The 26653-nt window shown below is 43.9% G+C and overlaps 1 protein-coding gene and 1 pseudogene across 1 annotated transcript in view; one reads left to right on the top strand and one right to left on the bottom strand.

Moving 5' to 3' along the window:
• Nucleotides 1-26653, top strand: part of LOC120928424 (zinc finger protein 850-like) — a 152818-nt gene that overhangs the window by 61839 nt on the left and 64326 nt on the right. Inside the window, exon 2 of the mRNA XM_040339520.1 lies at nucleotides 10557-11281. Coding sequence (XP_040195454.1) covers nucleotides 10557-11281 — 725 coding nt within the window. The remainder of the gene's footprint in view (nucleotides 1-10556; nucleotides 11282-26653) is intronic.
• Nucleotides 1-26653, bottom strand: part of LOC120928423 — a 367954-nt pseudogene that overhangs the window by 308075 nt on the left and 33226 nt on the right.

Here is a 26653-nt window from a genome sequence, read left to right as displayed (position 1 = left end):
AGTTTAATAAAAATGATTTGGCAACCACAACTGCTATATATACTGCACAATTCTCCAATGTGGATCTGCAAAAAGTGGTTTAATAAAATCGAAACTCTCTTCAGAGAGCTTATATGGAAAGGGGGGCAAGCGAGGATCCGTCTCCGTACATTACAGCTCCCGGTGGGGGAAGGAGGACTTGCAGTCCCCCAACCCGAGATTTACTACCTATCGGCACAATTGCAACAAATGGGAGGATGCAATGTTCTGGGAGGAGGTACCCCTAATGGGAAGATACTGCTAAATGGGGTTCCTCATGATACCATCATTGAAGCGCTAGAGGCAGATTCCTTTAGTCACAGGAACCCAACAGTAAAAATGATAACTAAAATATGGAAAACAGTTAAAAAGCTGATGGGATACACCGGGTTTACTGAATACTCTCCATTGTGGAATAATATTAAATTGAAGGAAATCCTCCAGATAGGAAAAGTTAGGACATGGGAAACAAAGGGTATTAAAAGGTTGAGGCAACTGTATAAAGAGGATAGGTATAGGAAGTTCCTGGACCTGAGAGAGGAATTTGATATACCGCAACACTCATTTTTTACCTACATGCAGGTGGGGCACGCCCTTGGGGCCCAATTTGGGTCACAAACCCCAGAATGGAGTGAAACGCCGCTCTTCCAGGTTTTGGTTAAGGCAGGATCAACTAAGGGACTCATTTCGGAGATATACGGACAGATAAGTAAAAAGGTTAATATAGGTACTAGTCTTCCAAAAATAAGAGAGAAATGGGAGGAGGATATAGGGGAAATAACACAGGATCAGTGGAAGAGGGTCTTGGAGATGGGACCGAAGGTCTCGGTCTCACCTCCACAGAGGGTCTCCCATCTGATGCTGATAAATCGAGCCTATTACACGCCTAAACGTCTGTTTAAATACGGAAGAAGAATAGACGATAAATGCCCTAGATGCCAAGGGACCGGAGACCTAATACACATGATGTGGCGCTGCCCAAAGCTGTTCCGATACTGGGAGGGAGTGATAAACTATCTAAGCGATACATTCGGAACACCTTTGGAGGCGGAGGCCACACTGTGTGTATTGGGATATAGGAAGGAACGGGAGGAGAAGAAGACTACAACAGTTGTAATATTGAGATGCCTGTTCCAAGCCAGGAAATTAATAGCTACAAGATGGCAGGCGACAACACCTCCGGCAATAAGAGATTGGATCAGGATAGTAAATGAGACGATTTGTAAAGAAAGAGCAGTCTATATAAAAAGAGGCAATCTTAAGGATTTTGAGGAGATGTGGAAACCATGGTTGGAAAGAAGGGATGTTCCTCTCTAGAGGGTAAGAACCATAGAAGGGCGGAGAATAATTTAAAAAAATATCGCAAGACAAAAGTATATGTGAGATAACCCAGAAAAACTAAGGGTAACCTTGAAACCTCACCGGGGAGGGGAGATAAGGGACCAAGGGAGTAGAGCTACAGGCCTAATGGCGAAAAAAACTTGTTTCTACCTTGGATCTCTTCCATGTATATATGTGTGTATGACTGTGTGTCCCTAGCATGTCATGATCCTTACGGGGAACAAATGACCGCACCAGCCAAGCAGATACTGGCTGGAAAAAGCGCCCAGAGGCGATTCAGTTCGCATGCGTTGCGCTATACAAGTCATTCATTCATTCATTCATTCATTCCCTCTTTCTGTGTGTTTTCCCTTTATATCAGAAAGTTAGTTAAGATGACTCCACTCTTCATACTCTCTGTATTCTGTAATAAGATGATGATACATATGCAGAATAATTTTTGTTCCTGATTTTATTGAATGAAATGCTAAATAACTGAATGTGAAAAAGAAAAAAGATAAATAAAGAATGAATATTAAAAAAAAAAAGAAATATCTCCATCCAGACCATGCTGATCCTCCGGATGTTCCCCTGTTGTGGCTTTTGTTTGCTCCGTCTCCTCAGCTCCCGAGCTGGATGCACTACACGGCCGCTATCCTGATATCCAGCGTTTGGCAATTCATTTCAGCCCATGGATACAACATTCATGCATCCGCCCCTGAAGAAGCGAGCAGGGTCTTGCGAAACTAGTAGGGCTTTATCGATGGTTGTTTTATGCCTGTACATGCTGGATATTATTGATGTCTGTATTATGTCTACATACTTCTGTTTATATGGATGTACATTTTATGTGTTTATTGTCTATGTGCATCCACTGGCCCTGCAACTTTCAAGTTTTACTGTTGCTCATTGATGTACAACAATTGTAATAAATCTTTCTATATTTACTTTCACTTGTGCTGTGTACATCGGCTATTATGCCGGGGAACTCACAATCATTGTTGTTGCCACTTCGTTACAGAACACTTTGAAAATAATAAATAGATTTTGTCTCATTGTTGGTTGTGAACATTGGCTGAACCTCTCTCACCTCATTCAAAGTCCCAGGGCTGCCCCCCTTTTGTCTTTTTGTGTAATAATAGGGATGGAGGTGTTAGCGGGGTCACACCAGACCTTTATTTTCTTTTTCAGGCTGGTATCTTGGGAGAAGGCCTGGAGACTTCATCGAAGGATGCACCATACACCGAGAGGCTCGATGGTGGTCGCCTATCAGATCCGAGTTCTACAGAAGAGAATCTGGAGAGATCCGGGTGCTGAATCCTGTGTCAGGGGATTCTGGACCAAAAGTGTCTCCTCATAAAGGAAGGTCTGTGGCAGAGACTGGACTTTATTCCGTGCGCCATCCCGGCTGCTAGGCCAGTGAGAGGGACCTATCCGGGGGAGCAATACCCACTCTGGCTGGAATGGTGATGAGAACTTTTGGCTGGAAGCAAGAACCTACCTACCTACTTACCCTTCCACCCCTCCAATTTATTTTCTACCAAGTTCTACAAATAGATCCCAGGAAGAGAAGTGTATCGTGTGGACATTGGAATTCTTCAGACTCTCTTTACCGCTCTGGACAGCGAGAAGATAGAGGTAACGTGCCACCCGAAATACTCAGCAGCTCCTTCGGGGGTAGTGCTACACGTGTAATATTATACAAGGCATGGGAACGATCGGCACAAACAATACAACCTCACATTGTTTTCTTTGATGGTGACGGAAGTCATAGAACATCGGGAACATTGCCCTGTTCAGCTGCCCATACAATCGTACAATCTCCTTCTCTTATGGTTAGTGGAGGGAAATGGAAGTGTATGAGGTGATCCCCCGGGGGGTGCAATATGAGAGTCCTGAGAGATGTGAGAGCTCCGGATCTCTCTGAAGACACCAGTGTGATGAGGGGAGGAAGGAAGAAGACACAAGAAAGGGAAAGCTCCTCCTACACAAGAGATTATTGGAGGAGAAATCTTCTCACTACATTCCATGGATTGATGAATGGCGCTCAGAAGGAGATCAACATTTCATTTCCTTTTATCATCACATTTTGGAATGAATGGAGTTTACTGAATGAAAATCACATTCACTGCTAGAAATTCATTCCTTGGAGAGAAATTCCCCATCCTGCTCCTCCCAATCTTCTCCTCACTGCGCTCAATAATCAACGTTCATTTCCCTCCACTAACCAGAAGAACGTCCAACAAACCTTCTTCACATGACCAACCTGGAATGAGATTCTATTGTGTCATCCCAGAGAATGGGGGAGGGGTCCTCTTTGTGATCCCCTCCCTGTCCTGTGTTTGTAGTCAGCGTTGCCTCAGGGGCATCTGTGGGAGAATGGAAGGAGGGGTCCTCTTTGTTAATCCCCCTCCCCCACACTGTGTTTGTAGTCAGCATGGCCCTGAGGCATCTGTGGGGGAGGGGCCCCTTGTGAGGAAGCTGGCTCACAATGTGATTGGAGTCTTCCCAGATCCGTAGTGCAGACACAGAACGTCCCTCACACCTCTCAGCCAGGACAAGAAGCCTCCATCTTCCATCGGGGACACGGAGGAGAACTTTCCCCTGATTGTGGACACTTGTGAGCCGGAGGAAGAGAAGCCGAGAGGGACCATCCGAGAGAACCCCAACCATAGAAGACTTATCAGAGGAGCTCCACATCAATCTTCAGACCAGGACACCACCAGCCAGGTATTCATCTCCTAATTCACCCCACTGCAACCCATCCACCCACTGACCTCCTGTCCCCTCCTCTGTTTCCCCACTGCCCCTCTGTCTCTCCACTGCCACCTTGTCCACCCCTATGGCCCCCTATACACCCCTGTGTCCCTCACTTCAACTCTGTCCACCTCTGTGTCCCCCCACTGCCCCCCTGTAAGTCTTGTGTCTACCGCCACTGCCCCCTCCCCCTATGTACCCCCACTGCCCCCTGTCCACTCCTTTGCCCCTATACACCCCTCTGTCATACCTCTGTCCCCCTGCCCACACCTCTGACCCCCTACTGCCCCCTGTCCTCCCATGTGTTTCCCTACTGCCCTCTGTCCACCCCACTGCCCCCCTGTCCAGCCCTTTGTCCCCACACTGTCCTCTGTCCACCCCACTGCCCCCTGTCCAGCCCTTTGTCCCCACACTGCCCCTCTCCCCTTACTTCTCACCTGTTCATCCCCTCTGTCCCACTACTGTCTTCCTGTTCAGCCCTCTGTCTCTACACACCCCTCTGTCTTACCCCTGCCCCTTGTCTATCCTCTCTGTCCCAATACTGTCCCCCTATTCATCTCCTCTGCCCCCGTCCAACCCTGTGTCCCCCCACATTCCCTCTGTACACCCTTGTGTCCCCCCATTGCCCCCTGTTCAGCCCTGTGTTTCACCCCTCTGCCTCCTCTCCCCTCTGTTCCCCTACTGCTCCCCTGTGCACCCTCTGTCCCCCCACTGCCCCCTATCCACCACTCTATCCCCCTGCCCACATCTCTGTCCCCCTACTGCCCCATGTTCTCCCATGTGTTCCCCTCACTACCCTCTGTCAAACCCTGTCCTCCACACTGCCCCCTGTCCAGCCCTCTGTCCCTACACTTCCCCCTCTGTCCAGCCCTTTGTCCACACACTGCCCCCCTGTCCAGCCCTTTGTCCCCACACTGCCCTCCTTCCCACCCCTTTGTCTCCACTTTCTTCAATGTCTATATCCCTGTCCCCCCAATGCCCCCTTTCCGTCCTCCTGCTCCCCTGTCCCACCACTGAGCACCTATGTTCTTTTTGTAGATTTTCTACATTTCCCCTCAGTGATCACTTTTTATTTTATCAAATAATAACCCCTCCCCCCACTGATCACAGAAAACTGGCATTTTTTCCTCCCACTTACCTCTCACTGCCCACCTGTCCCCTCCACTTCCCTGTCTACTTCCCTGCCCCCCCCCCAAACTGCCTCTCTGTTCACCCCAATCCCCCCTCTCCCCTCACTGCCCCCTGTCATGTGTCTGGTGTGGGGTGTACATGGGGAGCAGGAAGAGGGAGTAACACAAGGATTATAGCTTGTAGAGGTGCCTGAGGAACCCCAGAAGTGTGTGATGATTACTAGACTGACCCCCAACCCTTATGCCCCGTACACACAAGCGGAATTTCCGATGAAAAGCTCACATCAGACTTTTGCTGGCGGAAATTCCGCTTGTGTGTACGGGGCATTAGAGTTCAGATTGTATGTAAGATTTGTATCTGCCTATGTGTGGTCAGCCAGCTAGATATGGGCGGAGTCTCCCTCTAGTGGTGGTCAGAGGTATTGCAGGCTGTGCCAAGTCTATCACAGCTGGTATTACTGGCTACCAATAACCTCCCTCTCCTTCCCTCCTCCACCAAACAAGGTCCTCTCCTGGTTTTCTAGTTCCCTCCTTGTCATGTGTGTGGCAGTGGTGGGATAATAGAGTGTGTGCGCTGTTATACAGCTGTTACCCCTGTCTGGGGTGGGAACTTGGGGTCCTCCTGACAATCTGCCAGCGTGCTGGGTGATTTCTGTGGATATACAACAGAAGGTGATACCCCGTGTGTTGTCTGACCCCCCACATCCCTGCACCCCGATACCATAGTCTGTAACAGACTCCTCCCACTGACCACTATGGCTGAACATTGTTTTCATCCTGCTGACCACAGACCCAAATCATTTGTCCCCCCTGACCAGTAGTATAAGGGGCACTATGACTATAATATTGTGCTGACCCCTCTCCTCTATATATTGTGTTGTACATTACAATAGTGCTGACCCCTCTACTCTATATATTGTGTTGTACATTACAATAGTGCTGACCTCTCTACTCTATATATTGTGTTGTACATTACAATAGTGCTGACCCCTCTACTCTATATATTGTGTTGTACATTACAATAGTGCTGACCCTTCTACTCTATATATTGTGTTGTACATTACAATAGTGCTGACCGCTCTACTCTATATATTGTGTTGTACATTACAATAGTGCTGACCGCTCTACTCTATATATTGTGTTGTACATTACAATAGTGCTGACCCCTCTACTCTATATATTGTGTTGTACATTACAATAGTGCTGACCGCTCTACTCTATATATTGTGTTGTACATGACCAGCTACAGTAGTCGGGAATGACAGCGGTGACCCCGGAGGTGACACAATTCTTGTCATTCATGACAGAGGATATCGGGGGATGGGATGTTCTCCAGGCTCCTCCTACCTGACATTCACCATCTTGGACCTCCCAGACAAAACACGGCAGGAAATAGCAGGGGGGAGGGGTGACACATTGTCTGTATTGCGATTGGCCGGTTCTCCAGCTGCCCCGATCACTTCTACATGACGGCCAATCACTGGCTGGGAATAATACAAAGCTCTTTTCTCTATTAACCTTTTGAATACCAGAAGGATAAAGAATGTACATTGGTAGACAAGGGGTCAGTGAATGGGCGGAGCTCTGCTGACTTCCATCATCCAATCACGTGTAAGTAAAACTCCATGTGTTTTATTTCTTTGCACGTGATTGGATATTCATTACAAAGTGACATTTCACCACATTCACTGATCTCTGGGGGAAATTTCTTTGAACATCCTATTTAGTAAATCCCCCCTCTGTCTGTACACTGAACTGTCCGGATTGCAGGTCTGGGGCCTCTAATGATCCAGCACAGCTGACATACATGACCTTCCTAATACCCCTCCCCCTCCTCTCCACCATACTTACTACAGACCGGCAGACTAGATCCTCCTTATGCACCCTGACACAGGATGGGGGATGGGGGGACATGTTCTCATGTAAGGTGACTGGATGAGATTTGGGGTCACACTTGTCTTTGCTGGTATATGGAAGATCTCTTGTTGGTGGTAATGGAGGTGAACCCGGCAATGAAGCAGATCTACAGTACACCTCCCATCACTGTTCCCTCCATGGTCCCGAGGTCAGATCTCCAGATCGCTCTTCTCTGTCCCCCCTTACAGAGCGCCCCCTTCTGGGACATTTTATATTGTAGCTTTGTGGTCATTAGACCTCACCAGGCAATCTGTCCAAGAGCGGTCTTTATTGTCCCAGCACCTCACTGTGTCCTTTCACCCCTCCCCCTCACTAATCTATAAACACTGTGCATCCCAAACACTGCACCCCTCACATTGCTGACTTAAAGGATAAGTTCCCCTCCTAAATTCCAGCCCCCCCCCATGTACCAATATACCATTAATGTACTTATTTCTGTTTATCTTACACCCCCCACCTCAGTGTCCAGCTGGCTGTATAATCACTTCCGGACCTCCGCACTCCGATATACATCGGCTGTTTGAAGTGCGGTTGTAATGCCGCGTACACACCATCACTTTATGTGATGAAAAAAAATGACGTTTTTAAAAACGTCACTTTAATTGACCGTGTGTGGGGGAAAACGTCGTTTTATGTCTTCTAAAAAACGACCAAAAAAAATTGAAGCATGCTTCAATTTTATGTGTCGTTTTTCAAAACGTCAATTTTTACTTCACAGAAATTGACCGTGTGTAGCAAAAACGTCGTTTAAAACGATGTTTTTTCATCCGCGCATGCCCAGAAGCTACTTATGAAGCGAGCTTCAATGGAAAAACGTGTTTAACGTAACCTCGCTTTGCTAGAGCATTGTGAGAAAACGATGGTGTGTAGGTTACTTCACAGAATATGTCGTTTTTTTTCATCACATAAAGTGATGGTGTGTATGCGGCATAAGACCGCTGTGCAAATACGGTGTGACATAAAGTGTTGCAATGACCGCCATTATATTCTCTAGGGTGTTCGATTTTTTTATGATTTTTTTTTATACTGTTTGGGGGTTCTAATTGATTTTTCTAATTGATTTTCTAATAAAAAACTGTTTTTAACATGCGAACACCAATAGCCAGATTCAGTAAGACTTATGACGGCGTATCAGTAGATAGATAGATCAGTAGATAGATCAGTAGATACGCCGTTGTAAGTCCTAATCTGCGTCGTCGTATCTTTAAGCGTATGCTCAAACTGAGATACGCTTAAATGTTGCTAAGATATGACTGGCGTAATTCTCTTATGCCGTCATATCTTAGCTGCATATTTACGCTGGCCGCTAGGGGCGTGTATGTGGATTTACGCCTAGAATATGCAAATGAGCAAGATACGCCTATTCACAAACATACTTGCGCCTGATAGGCTGTTTACGTAAGGCATTTTTCCGGTGTAAAGATAAACCACCAAAAAGATGGCGCAGCCCATGCAAGGTATAGACGACGGAACAGCCGTCGTATTTTATGTCGTTTGCATAAGCGTACGTGAATGGGGCTAGGCGTAGGTTACGTTCACGTCGAAAGCAAGGAGTATTTGCGATGTGATTCTGAGCATGCGCGCATGCGCCGTACTAACGGCCCTCATTTACATGGGGTCACGATTCATTACCATATAACATGCCCCCTACCTGCCTATTTTGAATTAGGCGGGGTTACGCCGGGCCCTTTGCGCTACGCCGATGTAACTTAGGAGGCAAGTGCTTTGTGAATACAGTACTTGCCTCACTATGTTACGTTGGCATAGTGCAAATGGGATGCGCTATGCAGGCATAAAGATACGCTGTCGTACGTGAATCTAGCTACAAATCTCAGAAAGAGGCTCGGTCCTTAAGTGGATAATAATCACTTCTCCTTTACTTCCTGGACACACCCTGCACCATCTACCCTAACCCTCCATCCACCTCATCAGGTGCATGTTTTTCCTCTGCAATCAGTGATCCCCGTTCTCACTAAATACACAGCTATAGATTGTTAATTTGGCAGAGTGTGCAGGAGCTGAGCGATCAGATAACGACCGATGGATAGACCTGTAATATTGCAATTTGGAGAAGTGTGTCCTGGGTTCTGTAATGATCACCATACACTATACAACGTGGTACACCTAAAGGACATTGTACAATCAGATTGCATAGTATATGGCCAGCTTTATATAAGTAAATAGGATGGAGGTGATGGAGTCACTCAGCTGTCAAGCCGCATTCATAACTCTGCGTATTGGGAACTCGCATTCCCCCCATGAGGTTTTTTAGCATTCTGAAGCATTTTCACTCGTCACGCATAGGGTAGACCATTCATTGGACTGGGCTGCCCTATGTGCAACAATCACCCCAAAAAAGCTCCAGAACTTTTTTTTTTAGAGTGGAGTGTGTATATATATATATATATAGAATATCTGCTGTTCCCTTTGTGGAGAGAAATTTGAAAACTTACCAAACATCTACCCAGAATACACCTGAGAGATGACTCTTCAGCTTTTCCTCTACACATGACCCTCCTTTCTAAAGCTTTATATAAAATATCACTACTCATTCACCTTATAAACGTGGTGAGATCTTCTATCCCACTGAAATGTCTCTGTGGATTTCCAGGGTTACTGAGATCAAAGGAAAGGAAGATCTCACCACATCTCTGAAGGGCGAGGAAGATCATTAGGAATAATTAATCGCTTTGAAAATGCAGAGAATTGATTTTCAAGATTCGCCTACTATTGATTTCAATGAGGTTTGCATTTAAATCTGCAATTTTGGATTTTTAGACGTCTTGCCTAAAGTCCCCACAAATCTGAACCCAAGAACATTCCTCCGTCACTATGCAGCACATTTCTCTGAATGAGATTCTCCCGCTGGAAATTGTAATAAAATGTACATTTTATCAGCCAATGGGAATAAGATATTGACCTCAGTAAAATAATATTGTATATATTGTTTCTATATATTAGATACATTTAATAATGAATGTTATAAAAGAAAACAACTTTATTCAGCTCTTTTTATAGAATTCTGACTTTTATTTATTTTTTCTGTACAGGTGGATTGAGGAACCAAGTTTTCTATCATGTTGGAATTCATCAATACAACAAAGTCACATGGGAAGTGAAGCCATATGGGTGTCTGAAGTGACTGAAAGTCTTTATCACAATTGACTGGAGGATTCACACAGGACACAAGTCATATCCGTGATCTAAATGTTGTTCTGAATCCTCTTCAACATCGATCCCGGACAACAGGAGAGAAGTCATTTCAGTGTTCTGGAAGTGACAATGACTTTACAGTAAAGTCCAACCCATGTATACATAAGAGGAGTCATTTCAGAAGATATTTCTTGTTTGGAATGTGATAAAGATTTACAATGGAGGCAAAACGTATCACACACCAGAAGGGTTATAATGGAGTGAAGTCATATCAGTGTTCTGAATGTGACAAAGCATTTACATTTAAGTCTCATCTTATCATACACCAGAGGGTTCACACCGAAGAGAAGCCATATCAGTGTTCTGAGTGTGGCAAAACTTATAAACATAAGTCAATGCTTATGAGACACCAGAGGGTTCATACTGGAGAGAAACCATATCAGTGTTCTGAATGTGGCAAAGCTTTTACACAGAAGTCATACCTTATGACACACCAGAGGATTCACACTGAAGAGAAACCATATCAGTGTTCTGAATGTGGCAAAGCTTTTACACAGAAGTCGCATCTTATCATACACCAGAGGATTCACACTGAAGATAAACCATATCAGTGTTCTGAATGTGACAAAGCTTTTATACAGAAGTCATACCTTATGAGACACCAGAGGATTCACACTGAAGAGAAACCATATCAGTGTTCTGAATGTGGCAAAGCTTTTACACAGAAGTCAACCCTTATGAGACACCAAAGGATTCACACTGAAGAGAAACCATATCAGTGTTCTGAATGTGGAAAAGCTTTTACATGTAAGTCACACCTTATGACACACCAGAGGATTCACACTGAAGAGAAACCATATCAGTGTTCTGAATGTGGCAAAGCTTTTAGACAGACATCACTCCTTAAGACACACCAGAGGATTCACACTGAAGAGAAACCATATCAATGTTCTGAATGTGGCAAAGCTTTTACACATAAGGACTGGATGAACGTGTGGAGGGGTAGTGGCGCTGCCCTACCTGCAACTGGGCACAGCAATAATTGTGAACAGTAACCCAAATGGGTGTGAGGTGATGTGTAGTGGTCAGTACAGTAAGTAAACCAGACCTGTATACCGACAAAATATTAGGTGAAAATACAATATTAAAAAATTATAACATAAAATGCCCCACCACATATAAATATGTGTTATGGGGTGGGGATATATGCAAATATCACTGGTAGGCTATAAACTAGCCTGTGAAGATTCCAATGTGCTATAAGTAAAACAATAATGCAAATACATATACATGTGACAAAAGAAAAGCATGTAGCCAAAATATAAAATTGTGGTACTTATAAAAAATATATAAAAAATGTATATATAGTAATAGTCCAATAATGTGCTTATATAGAAAAAATATAGAAAAAATATAATCCAGCAATATGGATGCGGTGAAAGTACTTTTTACAGCAATAATATGAAAAAAGCCATCCAGGGGGTGATAAAGTCCGTGCTGTGATAGGTGCACCTGTGAAGGTGAGTGCTCAGGTATGCAGTAGTGGAACTTGCACGCAGTGTTCACGGTGCTCCCCCTTGTGGGTCCCCACTTACCAGAGGCACTAACCCCTGCAGGGGTAAAGTGCAAAGTAGTCAGCCTCGGACGGCTCAGTGGTCTCCCGTAGTTCCTCAGTTGTACTTGGGACCTCCTAGATGTAGTAGTGGTGTGTTATCCGAATCCAAGGTGGGTAGTTGTTTTTTTAAAAACCAGCAGCCCTCCGGAGAGAAAAACACACTGACATAGCGTGGTATGTTTGGAATAGGTGCTTGGTTTATTTAGCACTCACAAAAGCATGCAGGGTATATCAGAAAAATATATAATAAAAAATAGTAAAAAATATGAACATAAAAATAGGTTTAGAGCGGGGGTGGTTGCTCAAAGAGATAAAAGTTTGTTAAAAACAAAAAGATATCTGTGGAGCAGCTAACAGCCTGTTAGCATGGCTCCGTCGCTGCACTGGGTATGTCAGGAAGTATCGGCTATCGCCTGGGAGCGGCGTGCGTTCCACTGATACTCCAGCTAGAACCGGGAGTGCGTGCGTGTCTGCGTGTATCCGCTTTACACGTGTTTCGTCGTAATACGTCTTCAGAAGCGGGTGCACGCATCCAGCAGAGGGTGGCCTAAATAATAGGTTTCAATATGCAAACCCCCACCCACTAACAGCGGTAGCCAATCGTATTTTTCATGCGGAATTCCCATCGAATTCGATCGTAGTGGAGGTGTAACCTTGGGTTTGTCCTATTTGCATATTTACGCCCTATTATCCTGACTGTGGCCGTATTGTATCATAGCCATATTATCCACAGTGTTTATGCGGGTCTGCCATCACCACAGTCAGTAAAACTCGATACATATAGAGACAGGCAACCTAATCTGCTACTTGCGCCATTAACTAGCGGTTCTTTACAGAAATCAAAAAACAGATATATAAAACATAATAAAATGAAAGTAAGGTGGTTGAATATTAGGTATCAATCTTATATATATTAGAGACACAGGCGTGAGGTCAATTAACATAAGCCCTGTTTTAAAGGGGTACAGCCAAACTGATCATGGGTAGCTCAGGCCATGGGAGAAAATCTATATATACAATGTGCTATATTGCCAGCACAGATAATTGGGTATGTTTATTAGGGCCATGGTAGAACTATCCATCTAGGGATGCATACGTAAAAATCATAGGGGAATGCTAATCCCAAAAGGTAGCCATAAAGGGTTCAATAGTTACAAGTTGATACTAGTTAGAGGTGGCTTCACTTGGGTGAAGGCTAAAATTCCTAGCCTTCTTAGAGAGGTGTTGTGAAGTTACATCTGGATAATACAAAAAAGGGGGGGTATATAGGAAAGTGTATATAAAAGATGCAACTGCGCATAAAGGTGAGAAAAATATAAATAAATAATAGTGTATTGACTATGTATAAGGTAGGTGGTCGTCAATTATCTATGGTATATAGGCTGAGACATCAGGCAAAGACATATCATAATATAGGGATTGTGAATGTGTATGTCAATAAATAGTGTATACCCTCTTGGGGGGAATAGGTATTGGCCTTGAAGAGATTGCTGTATGGAAATAATAAATAAATGAATAAGGCATTGGAGACATTAGTATGTGAGGATGTCAATATAATTATCCTGGAGATATAATTCAGGGGTTAGCCAGGAAGCAATTTAGGTCAATGTCCTTATTTAACCCGTGGGGTGCCAGTGATCCCAGACGGTAGATCCAGCTGGTTTCGTTCTGGGAAATAGCTGTAGTTTTATTACCACCCCTCCAGTTATCTTTTACAAGGTCTATACCGTAAAAGATCAGACCACTAGGGTCTTGGTGGTGGACCTCTTTAAAGTGGCGTGATAGATAATGCTTGTCATATCCTGTTTTTATCCTGTTTATATGTTCACGAATTCTCACTTTGAGGGGTCTGGTTGTTCTTCCTACATATTGTAGGTGGCAGGGGCATTCAATAATATACGTTACATGGGTGGTACTGCAGGTGATGAGTTCTTTTATTTTGTATTCTTTAAAGTCAGTTCTTGACTTAAAGCTCATTTTTCGTCTTGGTTGTTTTTGACTAATCCTGCAGGGCAGGCATTTCTGGCATTTATAAAAGCCCTTAAGTTCGGGGCATATATTAACTGGTCGCGGTGGGTCTACAACATTGTGCACAAGATGGTGGCGGAGGGAGGGAGCACGCCTGTAGATGAAGTTAGGTTTTTTCCTTAGTATTTTAGAGAGGGCGTGGTCCTCTTGTAAGATCGGCCAGTATTTTTTGATTATATGCTCAAGATCCTTATATTGTGAGTTAAAACCTGTTATGAATGCCACATCTGGCTTGTTTTGCTTGTTCTTTTTCTTAGGTGCCAGCATGTTGTTCCTGTTCATATTTAGAACTTCTTCCTTCAATTTTATCAGGTTTTGCTCTTTGTATCCTTTTTCCTTGAATCGGTCTATGATTATATCAGCTTGTGTTTTATAGTCGGCAATTGAGCTACAGTTTCTCCGCAGTCTCATCATTTGTCCTTTGGGTATATTGGACTTCCACCTGGGATGGTGGCAGCTTGCTGATGGAATGTACCCATTGCGGTCCGTTGACTTAAAGTGTGTTCTTGTCTGTAGTATTGGGCCGTCTTTAAAAATCTGAAGGTCAAGGAAATCTATACATTCTCTATCACATTTACCTGTGAAGGTAAGGCCGTATCTGTTAGAATTGAGCTCTTCTAAGAATTTCAGGAAACTATCCGCCGTCCCGTCCCATAAGATGATAATATCATCAATGTACCGCCGGTATAACTTAATATGGGAGATGTTTCTGTTGTAAACGTATTCTTCTTCCCAACAGTCCATCAACAGGTTGGCAACGCTAGGTGCATAGCGTGCCCCCATCGCCACGCCCCTAGTTTGAACATAGTAGCTTTTTTTATACCAGAAATAGTTACATTTCATGGCCATTTCTAGCCCTTCTATTATGAAGTTGATCTGTTGCTGTTTGAGCCTGGTGTTTTGATGTAACGCTTTCTCCACCCCCATAATGCCATCTCTCTGAGATATACTGGTATACAATGAGTTGACATCGATGGTGGCTAATAATAAATCTTGTACTTCACCAATATGCTGCAGTTCGTTAATAAGTTGCAGACTATCACGAAGGTGTGATTTTCCCTCTTTAACAACAGGTTGTAGATATGTATCCAGATATTCTCCTAGACGAGAGAAGATGGAGTTGATCCCGCTTATAATAGGGCGGCCTGGGGGTTTGTGCAGTCTCTTATGGATCTTGGGAGTGTAATAGATCACCGGTGTCTTTGTAGAATTAGAAACCAAATACTCTGCCTCCTTCTTATTGAGTATCCCCATGGTTGCACCCTTTTTAACAAACTTGGTCAGTTGTTTGATGAATCGTATTTTCGGGTTACCTTTTAATTTTTTATAGGTATTTTCAACACTCAGCAGATTTTTCATTTCTTCCTCGTAATCTATTTTATTTAGAATTACCAGTCCGCCCCCCTTATCTGCTGGTCTGATAATCACATCATTCTTGTTGCCAATCTCCTTAATGGTTTTCCACACATTTTTATTTTTATTTTTAAATTTCCTCTGTAATTTTCTTAAATCCCCCTCCACCATCTTTTTAAAAGCTCCTATACATTGGTTGCCCGGTGTATTGGGGTTGAACGTGGAGTTATTTCTCAGATCAGTTTGAGTGTATTCTGACGCCTCCATTTCTTGCTCCTCTGTGTTATTCAAAAAGAATTTGCGTAGATTCAGTTTTCTAAGAAATTTCTGGAGGTCGATGTATACCTCAAACTGGTCTAAAGTTTTTTCTGGGGCATATTTAAGGCCTAAATCTAATATGCGTAATTCATCTTCAGTTAGTTGAATATTACTAAGGTTAAATATCCCTTTCCCTAGTGTTGTCTTGGGCGTTTTCTTCTGCCCTCCCCTACACCCTCTGGTGCGTTTTCTCTTTGTATTTGGTCCATTTCTCTCTCTTGGTTGTATGGTCTGCTGTTCCATTGATTGGAATAAGTTTCCTGACCTTGGTAGGGTTGGTTTCTTTGATTTTCCCCTCTTCCCGATGGTCGTGGCTGGGTACCCCCTCGGTTGCCATTCCCCCCTCTCCATCCGGGGTTTCCGTATCCTGTCCTTGGTCTCCATCTTCCTGGTGGACGGGTGTTGGGGCCACCTCTGGGAAAATCCCCATATTCCCTTGTATTTCTTCCTTGATGGTAGTATGGGTCATATGGGTATTGGTTTCTTCCTGGGGGGCTCCTGTTACGGCTCTGTGATCTCCACCTAGGGGGGTTCCTGTTACGGCTCTGTGACCTCCACCTATGGGGGTTTGGGCTCCTTTGATATTCATCCTCTTGGTATCTGACCCTTCTATTTGCAGGTCTTCCTTGTTGTCCTCTCGGTGTATAGCCCATATTTTGTGTAAATTCCCTGGGTCTATTGGGTATTATCGGATCGGTGATGGAGCTGTCATCTGACTCATTCACTGGGATCAGTTCATTATCATCCAGGAGTGTCTCATCAAGATTCTCAATGGGTTCATCAATTGAGGCTTGCCATTTGTAGACTTGCGCATTTTTATAGTCTAGAGCATCTCTTTTAAATTTCTTTTGTTTTTTAATCTGTATATCAGTATCATATTTTTTCATATTATTGCTGTAAAAAGTACTTTCACCGCATCCATATTGCTGGATTATATTTTTTCTATATTTTTTCTATATAAGCACATTATTGGACTATTACTATATATACATTTTTTATATATTTTTTATAAGTACCACAATTTTATATTTTGGCTACATGCTTTTCTTTTGTCACATGTATATGTATTTGCATTATTGTTTTACTTATAGCACATTGGAATCTTCACAGGCTAGTTTATAGCCTACCAGTGATATTTGCATATATCCCCACCCCATAACACATATTTATATGTGGTGGGGCATTTTATGTTATAATTTTTTAATATTGTATTTTCACCTAATATTTTGTCGGTATACAGGTCTGGTTTACTTACTGTACTGACCACTACACATCACCTCACACCCATTTGGGTTACTGTTCACAATTATTGCTGTGCCCAGTTGCAGGTAGGGCAGCGCCACTACCCCTCCACACGTTCATCCAGTCCTTTTACTATCTCCTATGGGGATTTGTTTTTGGGGGGCTGCAGCCTGATTATTGAATATTTTTATTACAATTATTCTGATTATTTTATTTATCGGTTTTCCTGGATTTGATTAGACATCTGTCTAGTATCTACTGTCATATATATTAGCCTGGCTAGAGCCTAAGCGCAGATTAACCCCTATTCTACCTTTTACACATAAGTCACATCTTATCAGACACCAGAGGATTCACACTGGAGAGAAGCCATTTTAATGCTCTGAATGTGACAAAGCTTTTACATTAATGTCGGCATCATCTATCACCAGAGGATTTACAAGCTTCAGCTGCAGAGAGGAAACTCTGAAATAAGGGGTATCAAAGGAGTTGCGGGCATCCCATTAGTTCCACAGCCCCAATGTTATCCCCCAAGCTAGGGAAGAAGTGAAAAGATAAAATTCTTCTCAAAAAAAGTAACACAAATTTGTGAGCAAACTGGAATGTAATGATTGGAGGCTTTGAGTTTAGTTCTTATCTCCATCAGACACACACTTAGAAGGCCTGCAAATATTTTACCTTTGACATTTTTTTTAGATAAGCACCCATGACTGAATTGCTTTCATCGTTATTCTCATGTTTACCTTTTTTTTCATGGAGCTTTGTCTGAACATGTAATGTATTTCATCATTCACTAACTGAGCTGTGATCCCAAATGTTTTCTTCATTGACAGATCCTGAGCTAATACATGACCAACACTGCCGCCGTACAAAGACTAGTGGTCAAGTGGCATCTTGCCGAACCTTCCACATTTTGAAAGCTCATTCCAAATTCTTCTGACTGTTGATACTTCATTAGTGTTGCTCACGAATATTCGTATTGCGAATATTCGGCTCGAATATGGCATATTCGAGTATTCGCGATATATTTCGAACTTCGCAATGAATATTCGCAATTCCGAATATTCACATTTTTTCAATTTTATTTTTAAAACAGATCACATCCTATCGACGTCTAAAAGCATTGCTGGTATGATTAGAGACCCTGGGCCAAGTAGCTAAGCTGAGGCGATCCTTTTATGTTGCCGAATATAAAAAAAAAAATTGCGAATTTTCGCTAGTGCGAATGCGAAAATGATTGCGAATTTTCGATAACTGTGGTAGGAGAACTCTGATTATCTCTGATGCAAAAGGGGGGGGCTTTGTGTATGTTTCTGTTATGAATATTTGTATGTTTGATATTATTTTTTTTTGTAAGAAGGAAAAAATTGTGCATACCTTAAAAAAAGGGGAGAATACAGCAGCAACTCAAAAATGTTATACAACATAAATTAATACAAGACAGAAAATGGAGTCGCTCTACAAGAATAAAAAATATGTCTAGTGACAAGACATGTGGGCAAATTATAAAATAAGCAAGCGCAAATAACTTGTGAAATACACAGTGAAACAAATATATAAAGAAATATAGTCCCAATAATAGAAAAATAATCTTTCATAAAAATGTCTTTGATATGTGAAGTGAAAAAAAGTCCAAAGCATGCAGCATGAACGTGTTCAATCTTCAAGGTGTTTGATTGACAAACGGCTGTGACAGATGGATAGAGTAAAGAATCACCACCAATGAAAAACACTTTTTTATTTTCTATTGTAAAATATCACGAATATTCTGAGCCAATCAGAGTGCTCCTTCCGCATTTGCCGAATATTCGCAATTATTTTGTATTGTAAAATATCAAGAATATTCTGAGCCAATCAGAGTGCTCCTTCCGCATTTGCCGAATATTCGCAATTATTTTGTATTGTAAAATATCACGAATATTCTGAGCCAATCAGAGTGCTCCTTCCGCATTTGCCGAATATTCGCAATTATTTTGTATTGTAAAATATCACGAATATTCTGAGCCAATCAGAGTGCTCCTTCCGCATTTGCCGAATATTCGCAATTATTTTGTATTGTAAAATATCAAGAATATTCTGAGCCAATCAGAGTGCTCCTTCCGCATTTGCCGAATATTCGCAATTATTTTGTATTGTAAAATATCAAGAATATTCTGAGCCAATCAGAGTGCTCCTTCCGCATTTGCCGAATATTCGCAATTATTTTGTATTGTAAAATATCACGAATATTCTGAGCCAATCAGAGTGCTCCTACCGCAGTTATCGAAAATTCGCAATTATTTTCGCATTCGCAATAGCGAAAATTCGCAATCATTTCATTTCGATAAAATATCACGAATATTCGAATTTAGCGAATATATCTCGAATATTCGACTATATATTCGAGATATATCGCGAAATCGAATATGGCGTATTCTGCTCAACACTATACTTCATCAGCCAGGCTTGAGGGCCCCAGCTAAGCCCACCTTGTCCACACCTCCCATTACATGTCCCCCCTCCCTCTTCACCATCAATGCTTCCTTTCCGTGTTTCCTCTCCTCTCATAGATGACAGCTTTACAGGCAGGTCTGTAGTTGGGACACCAGCCAGGGAGAAGTCTCTGTTCAGTGAGAAAGCAACTTCCCAAGCTGGTGTAGGACTTCCAACACTGAGTTGCTGCTGTTTATGGGATTCATTCAACAGTACTCATACTTTCACTAGGAGGCTGAAATTCCTCTGAATGGGGTTCACTTTAATGACTCTGATTGGACAGATCTCTTTTTGGGGTAAAGTTTGTAAAGAACACTTCTTATCCCTGGAAATGTTATGATGTTGGCACTAAAGTGTAACTAATTCCATAAATGGTGCAATCTGTTATTCGCGTAGATGTTTTTGTTTTTCCGAGTTTCCCCTTGTAACTAATTTTTATTACCTGTTGACCCTCCCAGTAGATCTGTTTTCTTCCACTTCCTGTAGAAGGCCAAGCTATTTGTCAAAAATAGTAGTTGGAGGGGGATGGGAAACACCATATAACACTGCCGGGGGTTCTTACAACTGTCAGTTTTCATTCATATGGTGGTTTAAACCTTAAAACAGAACTCCAAATTGTGTTTCCATGTCCTTGTTGCCGATCTCCTACATTCACCCACTTTGCCATCCATGTTCTTCTGAGCTCTGTAGTTCCTCTGTAATAGGCTGCTGAACTTGCTGAAAAAACGTTATTGCCTGCTGACTTCCTATTTGTAAGTCCGCTGGCTGCTTTCCCTCTCCTGAGCTCAGCCAGCGGTCTGACACGCCCCCTTGTAGTCCTCTGAAAGCCGAGCAGAAGGAAGCAGACATGTTGTGGGCGGAGGGGCTCTCACAGCCCCCGGTCTGTGCCGCCCATGGAGGAGGTGCCCTCCTTCTCCTCTATCCTCCCTTATCCTCCTCTGCTCCTGCCAGTCACCGCCTCTCCACTTCACCTCCACTCCAACCCCCTTCACTCTATCCCCACCCCCTCGCACCACCCCCACCCCTGTCCATCTGCTATCTCTGTGCAGAGCAGGATTATCATCAGTAATTGTATGACACAGCAGGGATGTCACACTGTGTCAGGTATAGTATACAAGATCACCAATGCTGATGTCCCGCCCCACCATAATAAGAACACTGCACTGTCAATCATAATAACAGTGTTGGCAGGGCATCAGCGCTCTGCGTTCTCATATAACAATATCGGACACCGCGGGAGATCCCTGCTGTGTATATACAAGTAATCACGCTCTGAACTGGTGGTCCCTGACATGGTGGTCCCTGACATGGTGGTCCCTGACATTCTATGTGGCACTGGTGTCGCATAGAGAGTGTTGTACATTTATCATGAGGATCTCAGAAGGAGATATCTACACAAGGTAAAGGAGATCCAACCGACACCTGGGTGGGAGGAAGTGGGGTCCATTTTCTTGGAGGGGTTGAGTTGGAACTCGGTTGAGTAATATGGTGGGTTTTCTTCTTAAGCCATTAGTTGTTACTATAGTTTTCATAATAATTTTATACATTGCTTATGTTGTTTCTTTCACTGCCATGAAAAGCGGTGGTGTGTACGCGGCATAAGAAGTTCTCCATGAATGATGTCCCTAGAGTCATTCCTCTCCCTCTGGTGTGTGCAGCGATATGTGTGGTGTGATTGTTGTTTTCCTACATAACCGCACCTGAAGCTGCCATTTGCATGATGTGCATGTATGTGGGAACTGGGGGCTTTAACATTTGTTTTGTGTGTTTTTTCTTTTATTTAGAGTTTGTTTTTTATATTAAAAAAATGTACTTTCTGCTATAATAAATCCAATAAAAAATGTAAAAAACAATATGCATTCTTCTTTATATTTTTGGTAAAAACATTTCCAATAAGCGTATATTGATTGGTTTGCACAAAAGTTATAGGCCCGGATTCACGTAGAAGCGTGCATCTTTGTGCGGGCTTAACGTATCCTATTTACGTTACGTCTCCGCAACTTTGACAGGCAAGTGCAGTATTCTCAAACCAAAGTTGCGGCGGCGTAGCGTAAATAGGCCGGCGTAAGCCCGCCTAATTCAAATGTGGAAGATGTGGGCGCGTGTTATGTAAATTTAATGTGACCGTACGTAAATTACGCTTTTTATGAATGGCGCATGCGCCGTCCGTGAAAGTATCCCAGTGCGCATGCTTCAAATTAACCCGCAAGAAGCCAATGCTTTTGACGTGAATGTAAATGACGCCCAGCCCTATTCGCGAACGACGTACGCAAACGACGTAAAACGTGAAAAATTTGGCGCTGTTCCGACGTCCATACTTAACATTGGTACGCCTCATCTACGCCTCATATAGCAGGGGTAACTTTATGCCGGGAAAAGCCTAACGTAAATGGCATATCTGTAATGTGACGGCCGGGCGTACGTTTGTGAATTGGCGTATCTAGCTGATTTAAATACGGAGCATGCGCAGTACGTTCGGCGCGGGAACGCGCCTAATTTAAATGATCCACGCCCCATTTGAATTAGGCGGGCTTGCCCCGGAGGGATTTACGCTACGTCGCCGCAACTTTACAGGCAAGTGCTTTGTGAATCAAGCACTTGCCCGTAAAACTTGCGGCAGTGTAACGTAAATGCGATACAGTACGCCGCCGCTATTCTACCTGAATCTGGCCCATTGTGCTCAAGTAAGATCTGTTTGGACAAGCTGAGTCATCTTCAAAACATCCTTTTAAGCGGCTCAAAGTCCTTTCCAACACATGTTAGAAAGATTTGAAGTTATGCAAGTCAGAAACATAAAAAAGAAAAATACCTACATGTATCTATATAGATATGGACATATAGGGGCAGATCCTCGTACAGTGGCGCATTTATGCGGCGGGCGTAGCGTATCTAAGATACACTACTCCGCCGTAACTTATTTTTTTTTTTTTAATCCACAGAGAATCTGTGTCGTAAGTTACGGCGGCATAGTGTATCTTTGGCGGCGTAATGGCGCGGAATTCAAATGGCTGTGATGGGGGCATGTTTTATGTAAATACGTCGTGACCCGACATAAACAACGTTTTTTTTTTAACTGCGCATGCGCTCGAAATTAACCCGGAACAAGCCAATGCTTCCGACGGTGATGTCATTCTACGCAAATCCCTATTCGCGAACGACTTACGGAAACAACGTAAAAATGTCAAATTTCTATGCGGGAAGGACGGCCATACTTAACATTGAGTACACCTCATAACAGCCGCTTTAACTATACGCCGGAAAAAGCCGAACGCAAACAACGTAAAAAAAAATGCGCCGGGCGGACCTACGTTCGTGGATCGCCGTAACTAGCTAATTTGCATACTCGACGCGGATTTCGACAGAAACCCCACCTAGCGGCCGCCGGAAAATTGCAGCTTAGATCCGACGGCGTACTAAGGCCCCATACACATGAGAGGATCCATCCGCTGGAATTGATCCGTGGACCGGCTCCAGTAGATAGATCCCCTGGTGTGTACGATCCAGCGGATCTGTTTCCGCAGATTTTTATCCCCTGGGATGGATTTCCAGCGGATAAAAATTTGAAGACATGCTTTCAAATCTATCCGCTTGAATCCATCCCAACGGATTGATCCGCTGGTCTGTACAGACTCACCGGATCAATCCGTCCGAATGCATCCCCCGCATGCGTCGTAATGATTCGACGCATGCGTGGAATTCCTTATATGACAGCGTCGCGCACGTCGCCGCGTCATCATCACGGCGACAGCGCGACACGTCATTGCGATGGGATTTCGGCGCGGATTTCGATCCGATGGTGAGTACACTCCATCGGATCAAAATCCTCGAGAGGATTTATCCGCGGAAACGGTCCGGTGGACCGTATCCGCGGATAAATCCTCTCGTGTGTACTAGGCCTCAGACGTACGCCTGTCAGATCGACCCGAGATGCTGTTGTAACTTGTTTTGTGGATACAAAACAAAGATACGACGCGGGAAATGTAAAATGACGTGGCGTATCAATAGATACACTGGCGTAATGCCTTTGTGGATCTGCCCCTCAATATGCTATGTTACAATGTTGCAATGCATGTTGTAAGAATCGATGTGTACCATAGTCATCCATATCTTTGATAAATCATTCAGATTATCTATGATATTCTAGGTCACAGGTGATTATAATTTTAGTATCTGGTGACCTAAGAACTTTGGGCCAGATTCACGTAGAATCGCGGCGGTGTAACTTATCCTAGATAGGTTACACCGCAACAATTTTTCATTGCAAGTGCCAAGCACCAAGCACTTGCGATGAAACCTACGCCCGCGGCCTCCGGCGCAAGGCGGGCCAATTCAAATGGGTGTGTGCCATTTAAATTAGGCGCACTCCCGCGCCGGACCTACTGCGCATGCTCCATTTCCTAACTCCCGCCGTGCTTTGCGCGCCGTGACGTCATTTTTTTGAACGGCGACGCGCGTAGCGTACTTCCGTATTCCCGAACGGCTTACGCAAACAACGTTAAATTTTGAATTTTGACGCGGGAACGACGGCCATACTTTAGACAGCAATACACTTGCTGACTAAAGTTAAGGCACCAAAAAAAAAGTGTAACTTTGCGACGGGAAACTTGACTAGCGGCGATGTATCGAACGCGAAAAACCGTTGTGGATCCGCCGTAACTCCTAATTTGCATACCCGACGCTGGTTTACGACGCAAAATCCCCCCAGCGGCGGCCGCGGTACTGCATCCTAAGATCCGACAGTGTAAAACAATTACACCTGTCGGATCTTAGGGATATCTATGCGTAACTGATACTATGAATCAGCCGCATAGATAGAAACAGGGATACGACGGAGTATCAGGAGAAACGCCGTCGTATCTCATTTGTGAATCTGACCCTCTGTTATAAAAAAATATATGTATAAAAGTAGAAATGTTTTGAAAAGCTAATTAGCATTATGAAAGCACCAAATCATGATTATAAATGTATAACGCCGCGTACACACGATCGGTTAAACCAATGAGAATGGTCTGATGGACCGCTTTCATCGGTCAAAACCGATCGTGTGTGGGCCCCATAGGTTATTTAACCATTGGTTAAAAAAAAGCCAACTTGCTTTAAATTTGAACCGATGGATTCCTAACCGATAGGTCAAAACCGATCGTTTGTAGGCACGAACAATCAGTTAAAAATCCACGCATGCTCAGTCTAAATTAGGGGACGGGAGCGCTCGTTCTTGTAAAACTAGCGTTCGTTTTGGAGATGGCACATTCTACATTTTTAAAATGAGTGTCTCGTTTATTGCAGCGTATTTTTTTCTTCGTTCTATTGCTAGAATAAAGACGTTGTTTTGCTGATGCTATTTAGACAGAGTTCTCCCATACTGACTTCTTTTCTTTTTTGCTTTTGATCTCATGTTTTTTTTTTTTTTTAGAAAGCCAGATCTCCAAAATATTTTTTTGTACTCCACATAATTTTTTTTTTATTTGTGGAGAATTTTTTTTTTCTCTCAAGTTATCACAACAATGTTTTTTTTTCACCCCCCCGCCCCTCAAGGAGGTTGTGTCCTTTGTTAATTTCACATTGTATTTTGGAAATGTTTGATGGCTATTCACCCGACACACAATGGACAAGTATTTAACTTCAATTATATATCAGACAGGAGGCGAGTATCTTATGCATTAATCTTTCTTTATTAATGCTCACAGCAGATAATGTATTATTTAAATTTAACGTAAGTAACAAGAAAGAAAAAACAACTGTGAAAACTACACTTCCCAGCAGTCCTTGGATCGGAGTCACTCCCCTCTTTGCCTCTATATAAGGACTGCTCTCACTTAACACTTCCTCTTTCTTTCTGCTCACAGGAACAGATAAGTACACCTGACTGACTAATTTTCATCTAATTGCCTAGTACCATTTAATTGTATTAAGTCATTATATACAGATTGATTTATTATATGGTACTGCTAATACTATCTGCCGTGTTTTCCGAGATTTTTTTGGGTAACTGGGGTCCCTCCCCCACTCTCCTCTCTCCCGTTTACCGCTACTTCACCCTTCCGGGGGGTGAATTAGTAGACCCTTCCTTTTCCCTGTACTCGTTCTCCTCACCTCTCGGGTGAGACTCGCGATCGCGCTGACACGTTCCCCCCCTCAGCGCCTTCTCCGCGATATCTCCTCATACTCCCGAAGTCTCGCGAGATGACGCCATTTTAGGCGCCATCTCGTCCAAACGCGGCAAAAGATATCCGACGGGTGCGGCTTCTTCGTCTTCCCCAGAGGCCGCGCCTACAAGCACACGCGCGCGCACCTCCGCTCCCGCTCGCCGCCCAATCGCATCGGAGCGGGACTCGGAGGGGCGGTCCTCGGGACCGCCCTAACAGCCTACCAACGAATAGGAATCCCAGGGGCGGTAGTCTCACGAGACTTTGCCTCAGGGAAGGGGGATTCCTTCTGCTCCACCTCCCACCGCAGGCCAGTCAGCGCCGTTGGTGTCGGAGGTAGGAGCCTGAATTAGACAGCTGGTGCGTTTTCTTAACTAGGGTTGTTCTGGGAATTTATTCCCCATACGGCTGTATCTCTCCCTATAAGTAATTGCCTAGTGACTTAGCCCCAAGTCTAATTTGCTGTCCCCATTTTACAGAGATACATATAATATAATATAATATGGCAGAAGAGGGCTCCGTTCCTATCCAGGATGAGGAGTTGATGCTGGGCTCAGCACAACTCCTGAGTCCTGCGCAGCTGCAGGACATCATAAATAAATCCATACAAGCTGCATTAGCTGCTGCTACCGTAAAATCCGATGCACAGCAAGCCCCGTCCCTCGCCCCAACGCCGTTACCACACGGCGGTGAGCCGCGCACAAAAGGAGGCAAATCCTCTCAGAAGAGGAAACACACGGTGCCGGCCCAGGACTCCCCGGCAGGGGAAGCAAACAATATGCGTAGAGCAGCTCCCCTCACGGACTGCCGCCCCAAGCATCCTTCAGACTCCTTTCAACCCCTGGGCCTCAGGGAGTCATCAAAGAGGCAGAGATCCGCCAAGCGGACCAAACCCGACTCATATGTCGTCGAGTCAGACGAGGATTCGTCCGCTGAGTCGGACTTATCCGGAGTCTCCGAGTCTGATTATGAAGAGGATGCTGGGTCATTGGCGATCCTACACGACGCCACACCTGCAAGTCAGGGCAATGAGATAGTGGATGCACTGGGCGAACCATTGTTTAATCCAGATGACATCTCCCACCCCCGTTCCGGGGAGTGGTCCCCCCTACCCCACGTGTCACAGTACGTCGAGTTCTGGGCACGTAGATCACTGGAACGGACAAACCGTAACAAATTGCGGG

This window comes from Rana temporaria, chromosome 2 (assembly GCF_905171775.1).
Source record: "Rana temporaria chromosome 2, aRanTem1.1, whole genome shotgun sequence".
NCBI lineage: Eukaryota > Metazoa > Chordata > Amphibia > Anura > Ranidae > Rana > Rana temporaria.
The sequence above is the reverse complement of the archived record's forward strand: the minus strand, read 5'-3'. Positions and strand labels throughout refer to the sequence as shown.